A 15969-nucleotide genomic window follows, 5' to 3' on the forward strand; every position below is an offset into this window, starting at 1 on the left:
TTGGTCGGATGCTCTTTGGAGAGGTGGTGTGGACATTTTGGGCTGAATGGCCTGTTTCCACACTGTCGGGATTCTATGATTCTGTGAAGTATATGGTGCTGACGATGTCCTTTTTGTAAACTGGTTAAGCATTGCCTCAAGTTAGAATTTCACTAGTGCTGTCATTTGGTAATTAATACCCAATTATCACCATGTTTCAAGCTGTGGCAATAGTATTCAAGGAGGTGGATCTAATTATGGTAACGACAGAGGTCTCTCAGTTGTCATTTCAGCAAGGCGTTCAATAAGGTTCCCTACAGTAGGCTATTGTACAAAATGCGGAGGAATGGAATTGTGGGAGATATAGCAGTTTGGATCAGAAATTGGCTTGCTGAAAGAAGACAGAGGGTGGTAGTTGATGGGAAATGTTCATCCTGGAGACCAGTTACTAGTGGTGTACCGCAAGGGTCAGTGTTGGGTCCACTGCTGTTTGTCATTTTTATAAATGACCTGGATGAGGGCGTAGAACCTGGATGGGTTAGTAAATTTGCAGACGACACTAAGGTCGGTGGAGTTGTGGATAGTGACGAAGGATATTGTAGGTTGCAGAGAGACATAGATAAGCTGCAGAGCTGGGCTGAGAAGTGGCAAATGGAGTTTAATGCAGACGTGTGTGAGGTGATGCACTTTGGTAGGAGTAACCGGAAGGCAAAGTACTGGGCTAATGGTAAGATTCTTAGTAGTGTAGATGAGCAGAGAGGTCTCGGTGTCCATGTACACAGATCCTTGAAAGTTGCCACCCAGGTTGACAGGGCTGTTAAGAAGGCATACAGTGTTTTAGGTTCTATTAATAGAGGGATCGAGTTCCGGAACCGAGAGGGTTATGGTGAAGCTGTACAAAACTCTTGTGTGGCCGCACTTGGAGTATTGTGTACAGTTCTGGTCACCGCATTATAAAAAGGATGTGGAAGGTTTGGAAAGGGTGCAGAGGAGATTTACTAAGATGTTACCTGGAATGGAGAGAAGGTCTTATGAGGAAAGGCTGAGGGACTTGAGGCTGTTTTCATTAGAGAGAAGTTGGTTGAGAGGTGACTTAATTGAGACATATAAAATAATCAGAAGGTTAGATAGGGTGGATAGGGAGAGCCTTTTTCCGAGGATGGTGACGGCGAGCACAAGGGGGCGTAGCTTTAAATTGAGGGGTGAAAGATATAGGACAGATGTCAGAGGTAGTTTCTTTACTCAGAGAGTAGTAAGGGAATGGAACGTTTTGCCTGCAACAGTAGTAGATTTGCCAACTTTAGGTACATTTAAGTCGTCATTGGATAAGCAAATGGACGTACATGGAATAGCGTAGGTCAGATGGGCTTGAGATCAGTATAACAGGTCAGCACAACATCGAGGGCCGAAGGGCCTGTACTGTGCTGTAATGTTCTATGTCTGTAATAGGGAAGAGCATTGTAATAGTTTCTTAAATGATTAGGTGGGTTATAACGGGAAGGTCTGGGTGGGATTCTTTGAGGTTCGGTGTGGACTTGTTGGGCTCAAGGGGCTGTTTCCACACTAGGGACTCTATGACCTATGTTTCTATGACCTATGAGCCTTAGAAGAATGAGGGGAGATCTAATTGAAACACAATATTAGGAAGCCTGGCTAGAGTAAACATTGAAAAGGTGTCTCCACTAGTAGGGCAGACTAGAATCAAGGACACAGCTTCAGAGTGACGGGACAACCCTTTAGAATGGAAATGAGGAGGAATTTCTTCACTGAGGGTTGTGACTCCCTGGAGTTCATTGCTGCAGAAGGCTTTGGTGGTCGAGTCAATAAGTATATTTAAGACAAGGTCAGAAATCAGGTGACACCAGGTTATAGCCCAACAGAAACAAAAACAAAGTTGCTGGAAAAGCTCAGCAGGTCTGGCAGCATCTGAAGGTAAAAAACAGAGCTAATGTTTCAGGTGCAGTGACCCTTCCTCAGAACTCAGCCCAACAGGCTTATTTGGAATCATAAGCTTTCGAAGCATTGCCCCTTCGTCAGGTGAAGTGAGAGGGAAGGACTCGGGCATAGAATTTATAATCAAAGAGATCAAAAAATCATACAAGTGGTGTCAGTAGAGTGTCGAATGGCCAAATAATCAGTCTCTGCAGGTGATCAGAAGTGCCAGATGGTGTGAGTAAAGTGCCAGCAGCTGAATTATACTTAGTTCGTTATTCCAGCCATTTAGGTTGTCTCCAGCATTGTCTTATTTTTAATTTTTTGCAAATACCTCTGTCTCATTTAATCAGATTATGTGTCAGCCCTCTTTGCTTGTTATTGAGTTGTTGACACTTTACTCACATTATCTTATGATCTTTTGATCTCTCTGATTATAAAGTTTGTGCTTGATTGCTTCTCTCTCACTTCACCTGATGCAGGGGCAGTGCTCCAAAAGCTTATAGTTTCAAATAAACCTGTTGAACTATTTTTAAAAAAAAAGCTTTTTTATTTCTGATGAAGGGTCTAGGCCCGAAGCTTTTGCGCTCCCAAGATCCTGCTTGGCCTGCTGTGTTCATCCAGCTCCACACTTTGTTATCTCTGTTGAACTATAACCTGGTGTCACCTGACTTCTGACCTTGTCTACCCCAGTCCAACACTGGCACCACATCATGGCGACCATCGACACCATAAACTGCCAGCTCTAAGTGGAGTGAATCTCCAAGAAGATCGTGCATATCGACATGGACATCAAGTTTCTGCAGAGATGCAAGAAAGCAGAGAAGATCCGAAAGGATGACAGATCACAAACCCACTCAAGTCGACCTACAACACAGACTATGCTGAGAGACTCTGCTGTCCTGCCTCATGCACATTCCTTAATCATCATGTGCATAAGTTCTACAGTAGATGCTGCAACCTTGAAATTGAGATAGAGTCCAGGTTGCGCTCAGGATACAGCGGACCAGTTACGAGACACTGCCAAGCGATGGCCTGGTGGTATAATCCAGACACCCAGATAATGTTCTAGGGATCCGGGTTCAAATCCTGCCACAGCAGATGGTGGGTTTTGAATTCAATAAATATTTGGAATTAAGAATCTAATGATGACCGTGAATCTGCTGTTTTACAAAACTCAGCACCCCCAGACCATTTGAAACAGCATCTGGAAAAACCCATCTGGTTCACTAATGTAGAGAAGAAAACTGCCATCCTTAATAGATCTGGGCTATATGTGACTCCAGGACCACTGCAATGTGGTTGACTCTCAGCTGCCCTGTGGGCAATTGGGGATGGGTAATAAATGCTGCCTAGCCAGTGATGCCCTCATGCTGTGAATGAATGGGGGGAAAAAAAGCAGACAGGGCAGCAAAACTATGCTATACACGTGCAAACCAACAACAAGAAAGTGGAGAAACCTGACATCACCACTAGTAGTTACCAAGCTTCCCCTGGTACCCCCGTTGAAACACCTGTGTCCACTGGGAAATCCCATTGTCAACATGTCCAGCCACACATTTCAACCAGCCAAAATCAAAGTTCTCAGCCGAGGGCTCAATTCCTGCCCCACTACCGAAGTGGATCCCATTGATCCTGCAGCAGACACAGGAATTCATCAGGCGAATGAGGGTCCAGGAATTCTTCCACAAACCACAAGATGTCAGTAGTGAGCCTAATGAGATAACCAACGAACCTGACCAGGAGATCAGTAGTGCAGCGACCAAAGAAGAAAGACTCAATTTGGACCCCTCTGAAAGTCCACTGCCGTAGGCCTGACATGTATGCTCAATCCATCAATGCCAGGTTCTTGTCAGCCATGCTCACAAGGTAGCACGAAGCGTCGCCCGAGCACCCAAGCCTTCCATGCTCTCAACCAACGGCAACAAATTAGCAGACAAAGGAGGAGCCATCATCTATAGAATAGAATGGACTGCTGTAAAGAGGCGGACCAACAACTGAACAAACAGGAACGTTGTAGCCAACTACCTGTCTATCTGACCAAAGAACACACCTGTCAACTCAACAGATTGATCAAAACGTTTGATTCAAACCTTCAGAGTATCCTACGCACTCTCATCCCGCACACTTCTCCCATCAGAGACTTGAACTGCCTTCTGAAGATTCACAAAGCCAACGCACCTGGATGGGACCCTGGTGAGAACCTCTCTGGCTGTGTCAAGGGCAACTTGAAACCCATTGTACAAGGAACCCAGGTTTTTTTGTCACTACACTACAGACTTTTTACAAAACTCAGCACCCCCAGACCATTTGAAACAGGACATTCCTCGTCACAATGGACATTTTGGCACTGTACGAGAGCATTCCCCATAACGATAGCTTCGCTGCAGTAGCCTCACTACTCAGTATCAACAACTGTCAATTTCCAGACGCCATCCTACAACTCGTCGTCTTCATCCTTGACCTCAATGTCTTCACCTTCAGCAACCAGTTCTTTATTCAAATGCACAGATCAGCCGTAGGGACCAGTTTTGAACCCCAATGTGCCAACATGTTCATGTAAAGGTTCAAGCAAGACTGTGTTGCTGCGCAGGACCTCTGACCAATGTTATACACCGGATACATTGACATTTTCTTCCTTTGGACTCATGGCGAGGAATTACTGAAACGACCACATTGTGATATCAGTAAGTTTCCTCACACCATCAGACTTACCATGGACTACTCTTCAGAATCAGCCTCATTCTTGGACACACGCTTCTCCATTGAGAACAGACACCTCAGTACCTCCCCCTACCGCAAGCCCACTGACGACCACATGATGCTGCACTTCTCTAGCTTCCAAGCTTAATATATTATAGAGGCCATCCCCGACAGACCACAGTTTGCGCAAACTACCCAGCCTTCAGGACAACGTTGACCACAACACCACACAACCTTGCCACAGCAACCTCTGCAAGACATGTCAGATCATCGACAGGGATACTGCCATCACAGGTGGGAACACCACCCACCACGTACACGGCACATGTGAAAACCCATATTGTCTATCTCATACACTGGAGGCAAGGATGCCCGGAGCATGGTATATTGGTGAAACCTTGCAGATGTTATGACAAGAGGTGAATGAACACTGCGCAACAGCCACCGTACAGGAATGTTCCCTCCCAGTTGGGAAACACTTCAGCGGTCAAGGACATTTAGCCTTCGCTCTTCGGGTGAGCATCTTCCAAGGTGGCCTTTGAGATATACAACCATGCAGAATCGCTGAGCAGAAACTGATAGCCAAGATTTATACCCATGAAAACAGCCTCAACTAAGATCTTGGATTCATGTCGTGCTGCATGCGACTCCACCATACTACTGTGTCTGTAAAATCGTTTTTGTCCTGTTTTGACACTATCACTTGATAACTTTATAATCTCTCGACCTTTAAATAGTTTGTACAGTTTTGGATTACCTTTTACTTTGGTTAGACTGACGGCATGCAACTGTTTCACCTTGCATAGTATTCCTTTTGGTTTTGTCATTTGGTTTGTTTCCAGCACCACCTTATTTTTAATTTTTTGTAATTATCTCTGTGCCTCATTTAATCGGATTGTAGGTCATCTCTTCGCTTGTTATTCAGCTGTTAGCATGTTGCTTGTACCATCTGACACTTTTGATCACCTGCAGAGATTTATTATTCAGCCTGTCAACATTCCACTCACTCCACTTGTCTGATCTCTTAATCTCTATGATTATAAATTCTGTGCCTGAGTGCTCCTTTCTCATTTCACCTGGTGAAGCATTTCAAAAGCTTGTGATTTCATATAAACCAGTTGGACTGTAACCTGGTGTCGTCTGACATCTGAGCTTGTCCACCTCAGTCCAACACTGGGACCTCCGTTTTGTATTTAAGACAAAGATAGGTTCTTGATAAAGATATTAAGGGTTACAGAGAGAAGACAGCAGAATGGTCTTGAGAGGCTTATCAGCCGTGGTCAAATGGCAGAGCGGACACGATGAACCAAATGACCTAATTCTGTTCCTGTGCATTATTGTCTTATAGTCTTTCTTGACATTGTCAATTGTGAACGCTTAGAGTATGCTTTTCAAATTTGTGTATCCTCTGAAATTTGTCTCCATCTTCTGCTTAGTCCACAAGTTTGTAAACTCTAATGAAAAAACAAAATATCATTGACCCGATTTCCTTTCCTCCCTGAATGCCTCTGCCTGTCCAACTCTCTTGCCTCCTTTAAGTTGCCTTTTTGACCAAGCTTTCCCAACAAATTGTCCCAATATTACTTGATTTATCTTAGTGTCAAAATTTTGTTTGATTAGCCTCCTGCCATAGTGTAATGGAGTAAAGAGGCCACTTTGGAAAAGCAGTATTTCCTCTTTGAAATTTTCCTCCTGGAAGTATTTCTTCTGCTCCAATTTGAAAGTTACTGTGGATTGTTTCCTTCCCCAATCAGGTTGTGCGTTCCATTGTATTTTCTTCAATTAAATGCCTGATATTGATTCAAGATAATAATTATAAGTTATTGCTATTGTCTCAATTACTAGTTTTTATATCCTTAGAGAAAATGTTTTGTTTGTCATGGTATGATCAGTCTTAATACTTTCTTAACGTACCATCAGGGTTATTTATGTTTGTAACCTCTTTGCAAATTGTGCAATTATTGTCCTGGGAATATTTGATGGGGACAGTGCTGAGAGAGCTAAGTTTTGTCTCTGACCCTGTACTGTACTTGCCTTGGGAATGGTTGATGGGGGCAGTGTAAAGGAAGCTTTATTCTATATCAAAAATAGTTTCCATATTGAAAAGACAGGGAGGTGGGCAGAGGGGGTGGGGTTGTCTTGTTAGTTAAGAATGGAATTAAATCTACGGCACTAAATGACATAGGGTCAGAAGATGTGGAGTCTGTGTAGGTGGAATTGAGGAACCACAAAGGCAAAAAAACTATAACGGGAGTTATGTACAGACCTAACAGTGATCAGGACCAGGGGCGCAAGATGCACCGAGAAATAAATAGGGCATGTCAGAAAGGCAAGGTCACGGTGATTGTGGGGGACTTCAATATGCAGGTGGATTGGGTGAATAATGTTGCTGGTGGATCCAAAAAAAGAGAATTCATGGAATGTTTGCAGGATGGCTTTTTGGAACAGCTTGTGATGGAGCCCACAAGGGAGCAGGCTATTCTGGACTTAGTGCTATGTAATGAGCCAGACTTTATAAAAGACCTTAAAGTAAGGGAACACTTAGGAGGCAGTGATCATAATATGGTAGAGTTCAGTCTGCAGTTTGAAAGAGAGAAGGCAAAATCGGGTGTAATGGTGTTACAGTTAAATAAAGGTAATTACAGGGGCATGAGAGAGGAATTGACAAAAATCGACTGGGAGCAGAGCCTAGCGGGGAAGACAGTAGAGCAACAATGGAAGGAGTTTCTGGGTGTAATTGAGGACACAGTACAGAGGTTCATCCCAAAGAAAAGAGAGATTATCTGGGGTGGGATTAGACAGCCATGGCTGACAAAAGAAGTCAGGAAATATATCCAAGAAAAAGAGACAGTCTGTAAAGTGGTCAAGAGCACTGGGAAATCAGAAGATTGGGAAGGCTACAAAAACAGACAGAGGATAACAAAGAGAGCAATAAGGAAGGAGAGGAACATATATGAAGGTAGGCGAGCTAGTAATATTAGAAATGATAGTAAAAGCTTCTTTTAATACATAAACAAACGAGACACAAAAGTAGATATTGGGCCGCTCCAAATTGATGCTGGAAGGCTAGTGATGGGAGATAAGGAAATAGCTGAAGAACTTAATAAGTACTTTGCGTCAATCTTCACAGTGGAAGACATGAGTATTATGCCAACAATTAGGGAGAGCTAGGGGGCAGAGTTGAGTACGGTAGGCATTACAAAAGAGAGAGTGCTAGAAAAGCTGAAGGGTCTAAAAATTGATAAATCGCCTGGCCCCGATGGGCTACATCCTAGAGTTCTGAGGGAGGTGGCTGAGGAAATAGCAGAGGCTTTGGTCGTGATCTTTCAAAAGTCACTGGAGTCAGGGAAAGTCCCAAATAATTGAAAAATTGCTGTTGTAACTCCCTTGTTTCAGAAAGGATCAAGGCAAAAGATGGAAAATTATAGGCTGATTAGCCTAACCTCGGTAGTTGGTAAAATTCTAGAATCCATTGTCAAGGATGAGATTTCTAAATTCCTGGAAGTGCAGGGTCAGATTAAAACAAGTCAGCATGGTTTTAGTAAGGGGATGTCGTGCCTGACAAACCTGTTAGAATTCTTTGAAGAGGTAACAAGTATGTTAGACCAGGGAAACCCAGTGAATGTTATCTATCTAGACTTCCAAAAGGCCTTTGATACAGTGCCTCACGGGAGGCTGCTGAGCAAGGTGAGGGCCCATGGTGTTCGAGGTGAGCTACTGGCTTGGATTGAGGATTGGCTGTCTGACAGAAGGCAGAGAGTTGGGATAAAGGCTCTTTCTCGGAATGGCAATTGGTGACGAGTGGTGTCCCGCAGGGTTCAGTGTTGGGGCCACAGATGTTCACCTTTATATATTAATGATCTGGATGCAGGGACTGGGGGCATTCTGGCGAAGTTTGCCGCTGATACAAAGATAGGTGGACAGGCAGGTGGGGAAGCTGCAGAAAGATTTAGACAGTTTAGGAGAGTGGTCCAGGAAATGGCTGATGAAATTCAATGTGAGTAAATGTGAGGTTTTGCACTTTGGAAAAAAGAATACAGGCATGGACTATTTTCTAAACGGTGAGAAAATTCGCAAATCAGAAGTGCAAAAGGATCTAGGAGTGTTGGTTCAGGATTCCCTAAAGGTTAGCTTGCAGGTAGAGTCCGTAATTAAGAAAGCGAATGTAATGTTGTCGTTTATCTCAAGAGGGTTGGAATATAAAAGCAGCGATGTGCTTCTATAAGGCTCTAGTTAGGCCCCATTTAGAATACTGTGTCCAATTTTGGGCCCCACACCTCAGGAAGGACATACTAGCCCTGGAGCGAGTCCAGTAGAGATTCACATGGAGGATCCCTGGAATGGTAGGTTTAGCGTATGATGAGCGGCTAAGGATCCTGGGATTGTACTCATTAGAGTTTAGAAGGTTGAGGGGAGATCTAATAGAAACTTACAAGATAATGTATGGTTTAGAAGGGGTGGACGCTAGGAAGTTGTTTCCGTTAGGCGGGGAGACTAGGACCTGTGGGCACAGTCTTAAAATTAGAGGGGGTAAATTTAAAACTGAACTGAGACGACATTTCTTCAGCCAGAGTGGTGGGCTTGTGGAATTTATTGCTGCAGAGTGCAGTGGAGGCCGGGACGTTGGATGCCTTCAAGGCAGAGATCGACAAATTCTTGATCTCAAAAGGAATCAAGGGCTACGGGGAGAGTGCAGGGAAGTGGTGTTGAAATGCCCATCAGCCATGATTTAAATGGCGGAGTGGACTTGATGGGCCGAATGGCCTTACTTCCACTCCTATGTCTTATGGTCTTATGTCTTATATCAAAACCTGTGCTGCCCCTGTCCTGGGACTGTTGTTTGGAGATGGTGTGAGGGAGATTTAAATTCAGATTGAAAGAGTTGATAAAGCTATTCTCTGCATATCACCCCTTGCTGTACTTATCCTGGGAATTTAATGATGTTTGTGTAGTGGGACCTTTACTTTCATTTTAAAAAAAGCAGAGGGAGCTGTACTGAGCATTACTGGAAAGGCCAGAATTTGTCATTCCTAACTGCCCTTGATAAGATCACTGAGCCACATCCTTGAAGTGCTGTCGTCCATGTGGTGTGTTTAACATTAACAGAGCTGTTAGGCAGTGAATAATAGTATTGTGACCCAGTGACAGTAAAGGAATGGTGATATTATTTCAAGTAAATACGCTGTGTGACTTGGAGGGGAAATTACAACTGGTGATATTCCATTTGACACCCTCGTCTTTCTCGCTGTGGAGATGGCTGGTTTGGAAGATGCTGGCGAAGGAGTGATAGTGAGTTGTTGGAGTACATCTGTGTATCAATGGTAAGGAAGTGAATATAGAAATGGTGGATGGCGTATAAATCAAGTGGGCTTCTTTTGTCCTTGATGGAATTGAGTTTCTGGAGTGCTTTTGTAGGTATATGGAGTGTATTCCATCATACACTTATTCCCTCAGCCTCCAACAACTCCAATTTGCCGGGGCTGCTTGATGCCACACTCAGTCAAGACTGTACATGAATGGGTGTGGCATCAAGGAGCCTGACTGAAACTTGAATCAGTGGGAATCGTGAGCTCTGGCTAGAGTCATACCTGGCGTTTTGGAAGATGGTTATGGTTGTTGGCAGTCAGTCATCTCAGCTCCAAGACATCTCTGCAGCAGTTCATAAGGGTGGTGCCCTAGGCCCAACCATTTTCAATTGTTTCATCAGTGAACTTCCATCCATCAAAAGGTCAGAGTGTGGATGTTTGCTGATGTTTGCAAAATTTTCAGCATCATTCACAACTCATACTAAAACAGTCCAATGTCCAAATGCAGCAAGATCTGGACAATATCCAGGTTTGGTCTGACAGTGGCAAGTAATAGTTCACGCCACACAGACGCCAGGCAATGATTCTTTCCAACAAGAGAGACTCCAACCATTGCTTCATGACATCCAATGGCATTACCGTCTCTGGATCCCCCACAATCAGTATCTAACATTGACCAGAAGTTGAACTGGACAAGTCATTATAAATATTGTGGCAGCCCTTGTAGAACAGTAATTGTGTTCCTACCTCTGAATCAGGAGGCACGTGTTCAAGTCCCATCTGTAAGGAAATGTGTAATAACATCTCGGAACAGGTTGATTGGAAAATATCTATCAATACTGTTTCTTGCCTCCTGACTCCCCAAAGACTCTGCCATCTTCTGCAAGGGACTAGTCAGGTGTGTGATGCAATACAGCACAGCAGGAAGCCATTGCGACTGGTTATGTTTGTGCCAGTTCACGGAGAGAAACTCAGCTGGACTCACTCCTCTGCCTTTCTCCCATAACCCTGCAAGGTGACTGCATATGGTTAGAAGGATTCTCAGCAGAATGTTTTCCCATTGCTTCTGAATGCCAATATGCCCAGTTTGATGGACAGAATGTTGTCTAGCGGTTGTCAGATATTACCCTTGTAAAGGAAATGATCTTCATTTGCCTTTGACCTGGTAACTGTTGATTGTGGTTCCTCACAGAGATAACAAGACCTCCATGGTATTTAGGTACATTGCTTAAACTAAGTGAGACAGCTTGAATCTCTCACTCTCCCACTTGGGCCATTGAACGAGAACTGATTATAGGGATTAATTAAAATAAACAGATAGTTGGACTGGTACACAGACCCTTCCTGGTTAATCAATAAGTTATTTTTGCTCAAAATGTTGCATTAAATGGCATTAAAACATGGTGAAATGGAAAAAATTCAGACGATAGATTATTTTGATGGAAGCAGCTCAGAACCAAAAGGCTTAGGTGCTGTAATACACTATTCCTTCAAGGCTACTACAGCTGCTGTGACTGACCACTGTCTGAAAAGCACAGCATCCCAATAACACCAGGAAGTGAGCAGACAATATCAGTAACGATATACTTGATTCTTGCTGCTAGGTCTTCCTCGATCCGTGCCTGTCTTGCTGTAAAATAGAATTGCAGACTTGTTGCAGCATAGAAAAAAGCCTTCAGCCTGTCATGATTGTGCCTGTTCTCTGAATATTCAAGTTTTTTTCTATCAAAACACTTATTGCAAGTATCTGAAAATGACAAAATATACTACCCAAACTAGTAAACATCAATTTAACTGAAGACTTAAAACAAAAATCTTTAAGTTAAAAGCATTGTCCCAGTCACTGGTGGGAGTTGGAGTTCAAATTATTTGCTGTATTCCTAAAGTACATATCTGTTCTATTTCACTCACCATATGAGTATGCACTGATGCTGAGTATGTTGGCTGAATATATGTATAGATTCTTGAAGTTAGTGGTTAGTGCTCATCGCTCATCAATGAATCCTTAAAATTGGTAGTTCTGGTCAATATTGTGCAATTTAGCAGTTGGCCACCATATTTTGCATTGATTATCTGTGCCGTTGGTGATATCTGTAAAGGAACTCCGAGTGGCAGGTTAGTGAACAGAAGTAGCAGAAAATTGAGGCTTCAATACCACCCATGTTGTCCACAAGGACCACAGTATGGGAGATTTGATGCAAGTTCAAATTTACAATAACAATAACTTGAATGAAGGAGTCCAAGCAAAGACAAGTTTTGTCAAATCCAGGTCTTGACATAACTGGGTTGGAAGAATATGTGATCCGTAAGCAATTCTGGAATTTATTATTGCAATAAATTTAGTCAGCTGCCCAATTCTGTAAGGAAGCCTGAATGACTCAAGTGAGACTGATTGGATGGCTTTTTAGAAGAATTAGGTTAGCGAAGGTTGAATGGCCTCCTTTGCTATGCCATCATATCCATTTAGTTCCATTTTCCTGACCTTTCAGCATTCATTAATGTTTTCAGTTTAAATATTTATTTATTTACTTTTTAAATGCTGTAATGGATTTGCCTTCCTCTGTTACTGGCCAGGCTTTGTCTTTAAATGTTCATCTGATTTCTATTCATGGATGCTGCCAGACCTGCTGAGTTTTTTTCCAGTTATTTATGTTTTTGTTTCTGATTTACAGCATCTGCACTTCTTTGGGTTTTCTTTTGCTCAAAGGAACATAATGCTTGGAGGCGGAAGTAGGCCATTGGGCCCTTTGAGTCTGCTTTGTCATTTAACAAGGTTGTGGCTGATTTGATTATGTTGTCAACCGTATTTTTCTATTCCCTCCCACACTCTCCTTACCCTTGGCTCTTCACTTAATAGCAGTGAATGTGCTTGTTAAAATTTGAGTGGTTTTGATCATCTAATTAAGCAGCAGTTGTTTCAGTGGTGTAAGGACTAGTAAGCAAAATTCATAGGTTTGAGGTGATTCACAAAGGAACAAGAGGCAACGTAAGGAAACTACTTATTAAGCAAGCTGCTGTGATTTAGAAAGCACATCTTGAAAGAGTGGAGGGAACGGATTCAATTGCAGTTTGAGGGAGTTTGACAGCAAGATATTTACAAAGCTATGAGGAAGGAGCAGAAGAATGGAGCTAATTGGAGAGCACTTTCAAAGAGCTGTCACAGAAATGATGGGCTGAATAGCACGAGGGGTCATAGTTTTAAGCTGGTTGGTGGAAAGTATAGAGGGGATGTCAGAGGCAGGTTCTTTACGCAGAGAGTTGTGAGAGCATGGAATGCGTTGCCAGCAGCAGTTGTGGAAGCAAGGTCATTGGGGTCATTTAAGAGACTGCTGGACATGCATATGGTCACAGAAATTTGAGGGTGCATACATGAGGATCAATGGTCGGCACAACATTGTGGGCTGAAGGGCCTGTTCTGTGCTGTACTGTTCTATGTTCTAATAGTCTTCTGTTTTGTAACATTGTGCTATCTTCCTATGTGGAGGGATCCTGATTGTGGTGTTGTATAGCTATTTTTGTTGTCTCTGATGTATCATCTTGCCTCAGATAGTGGAGATGATTCATTTTGCGCATGCATGTAAGCACATTAGACTGCAGTTTGATGTTATTTGCGCTGGTGCTCTGCTGCCTCTATTGTCTTACTATTTGCCGTCCATGATATCAATGACTTCCTCAATGCCTGCCAATTGAGGACACGAGCCTTGGCGTGGGCTGTTCAGTCTTACGTGGGTGCAGTGCTGAAGGAGATAGCGCTTGATTGCTGTGCTCTTTGAATCCTAAGCTCTCACAGTCGACATGCTTTGGTGACCTTCCCTATGTGTATTGCAAAGTATATCTGAGAGAACAGTAACAGTCAGTGTGTATAAGTATTTGGAACGTCAGGGTCAGGACAGTGTGCTTCCTGAACCAGTCAAAACAGGACTTGAGAATTTATTGGATGATCATAAACATCAGCAGTCTTGAGCAAAATAACTCATGATCGGCTGTCTTGCGACACCGTTGAAAAGCAGTAGACATTATAATATAACTCATACCTTCAGTTAAATTGAATACCATGGAGTATAACAGAGCAGGACCATTAGAAATGCCTCGATGGTGAGTATAAGTTGTCTTTAATCAAGTAATTTGTTATGGGTTGTGGCATTTTGTCATAATTTCATTATTTTTAAATTCCTCGGCAAAGACTAGGATAAAGATGGTTTTGGCTTGTTGTAAATTTGACAATTTTTTTTGGCCAGTTGTTTACTTGTGCTTCAGTGTGAGAAACCTGCAAATATCATGATTCTGTTTTGCCTGATATCGAGTTCTGTTTCCCTTTAGGCACTGTTCTCTGACACTGCAGAAATCTTGGGTGTTGGTAGTTTTTGTATTCTTGGACTTTCACTTTGGGACTAATATGAAATTAAGCAAGGACAGATTTGCAGGATCAATAGCTGACCATTAAGGTACAACTGATATGGCAAGAGACTTCTTGGGTTCCTGTATCCTGGCCAGGAGCCAGGGGATGGTTTTGGGATGCAGAAGCTGTCAAACACTCTCCCCCACGGATAAAAATATTTGATAGATGTCAGCCTAAAATTTAGAACCTGACTCCTGGTCCCCATTCACTGGGATAGGCTGGAGTGGGATTTTAAAATTGAGAGATAAGCAGTGTTTGTGCTCAGGGATTTTGGGGGTCCTTGCACATGAATTAGTGCAATTAGCATGCAATTCTGCAAACACTTAGGCAGGCAAATTATATTTTGACCTTTTTATTGCAAGAGTGGGATCAAGGAAGTCTTATACAGGATTTTGCTGAGATCACACTTGGGTATGACATATAGTTTTGATCTTCTAAACCTAGAAAAGATATTTTCACCTGAGCAAGGTTGCAAGAAACATGCCCTCGCTTTATTTCTGCGGTGCGGGGTGTCTCCTAAGAGGCAGTGTTGAGTAGATTAGGCCTGTATTCTTTGCTAGATGCTGACTAGACTGTCAAGAACAAAAAGTCAGAGTCTCTGTTTCAGAGGAATACCAACCGGCACTGACATGAGGCAAATTTCTTCAAACGGCAGGTTTCTTAGTATCCTGGAGGGCTGTGGATGTTCAGATGTTGAGTATATTCAAGGCTGAGACTTAAATAATTTTTGGAATTTGGGATTGAAGTACTTTGGGTTACGGTTGAAATATTGGGATGGAAATTCAATCTTGTTGAATGTTAGAGCAGCTCAGTTTGCCATGTTGCCTGAATGTGTTGAATTTGGGTTTCGCCCAATAACGTGGGCAGTGTACTACTGAAGTAGTGCTCCCAAGTTCCCGAGAGAAGTGGAGAATGGGCTTTCTTATTAGGATCTCAGAAGCTGATTTTCCCTCGAACAACCTCATAACCGAATACTTCGTTGTCCTCAAGATGTCTTTAGGAATTTGTGGTGTTTAAACTGTGCGCTGCATTTCCTTCACTGTAATAGTGACTAGATTTCAAATTACCTATTTGGCTGGAAAGCATGTTGGGTGCTTGTTTCTATAAATGCGTATTCTTTTACTTTTGAAATTTGTGGCTCCCTTAATCCTTTTTATGGAATCGTACAGCACAGAAAAGGCCCTTCAGCCCATCAAGTCTCTACCATAAAAACTATCGCCAGACCATTCTTCTGACTTGTCTTCTATGACCTGCACTGAGTCTTCGCCCTTCATCTCGATTTCACCATGCCGTAAAGATATGTTCCAGCATGGGAATTAATAATTTCGCATTGAAATAAGCAACTTAAAACATTCTGTGAAAAATACAAACTACTTGTACTTCTTCAGAGCTTAATGTTCTAGCCATAATAATGTAAGGCCCTATTTTCAAGAGAAGAAGAATATAAAAAGTATTATGAAACATTTCAGATGTGGGAGTATTGGAGCAAGTTAAAATATGTGTTATTTGGTTTCAGTTTTCTGTTGAGTTTTTTGCTGATCAAGCTAAAGAGTGGAAATGTTTACAGATGGATAATCTAAATAAGAACATATGTATCAGGTGCAGGAGTAAGCCATTTGTCTCTTTGGGCCTGCCATTCAATAAAATCAT

The 15969-nt window shown here is 42.6% G+C and overlaps 1 protein-coding gene across 3 annotated transcripts in view; it reads left to right on the forward strand.

Moving 5' to 3' along the window:
• The window catches only part of LOC125458167 (exocyst complex component 6B-like), a 620472-nt gene that overhangs the window by 19873 nt on the left and 584630 nt on the right, over positions 1–15969 (forward strand). The window contains exon 1 of one of the 3 annotated variants that reach the window (XM_059650589.1): positions 13483–14015. The exons of the other annotated variants lie outside the window; for them this stretch is intronic. Within the exon in view, the coding sequence (XP_059506572.1) occupies positions 13975–14015 (41 nt within the window). The 5' untranslated portion in view covers positions 13483–13974. Of the gene's footprint in view, positions 1–13482; positions 14016–15969 lie in introns of those variants that run through there. 3 annotated transcript variants of the gene reach the window in all.

The sequence above is a fragment of the Stegostoma tigrinum genome, chromosome 1 (genome assembly GCF_030684315.1).
Source record: "Stegostoma tigrinum isolate sSteTig4 chromosome 1, sSteTig4.hap1, whole genome shotgun sequence".
Taxonomy (NCBI): domain Eukaryota; kingdom Metazoa; phylum Chordata; class Chondrichthyes; order Orectolobiformes; family Stegostomatidae; genus Stegostoma; species Stegostoma tigrinum.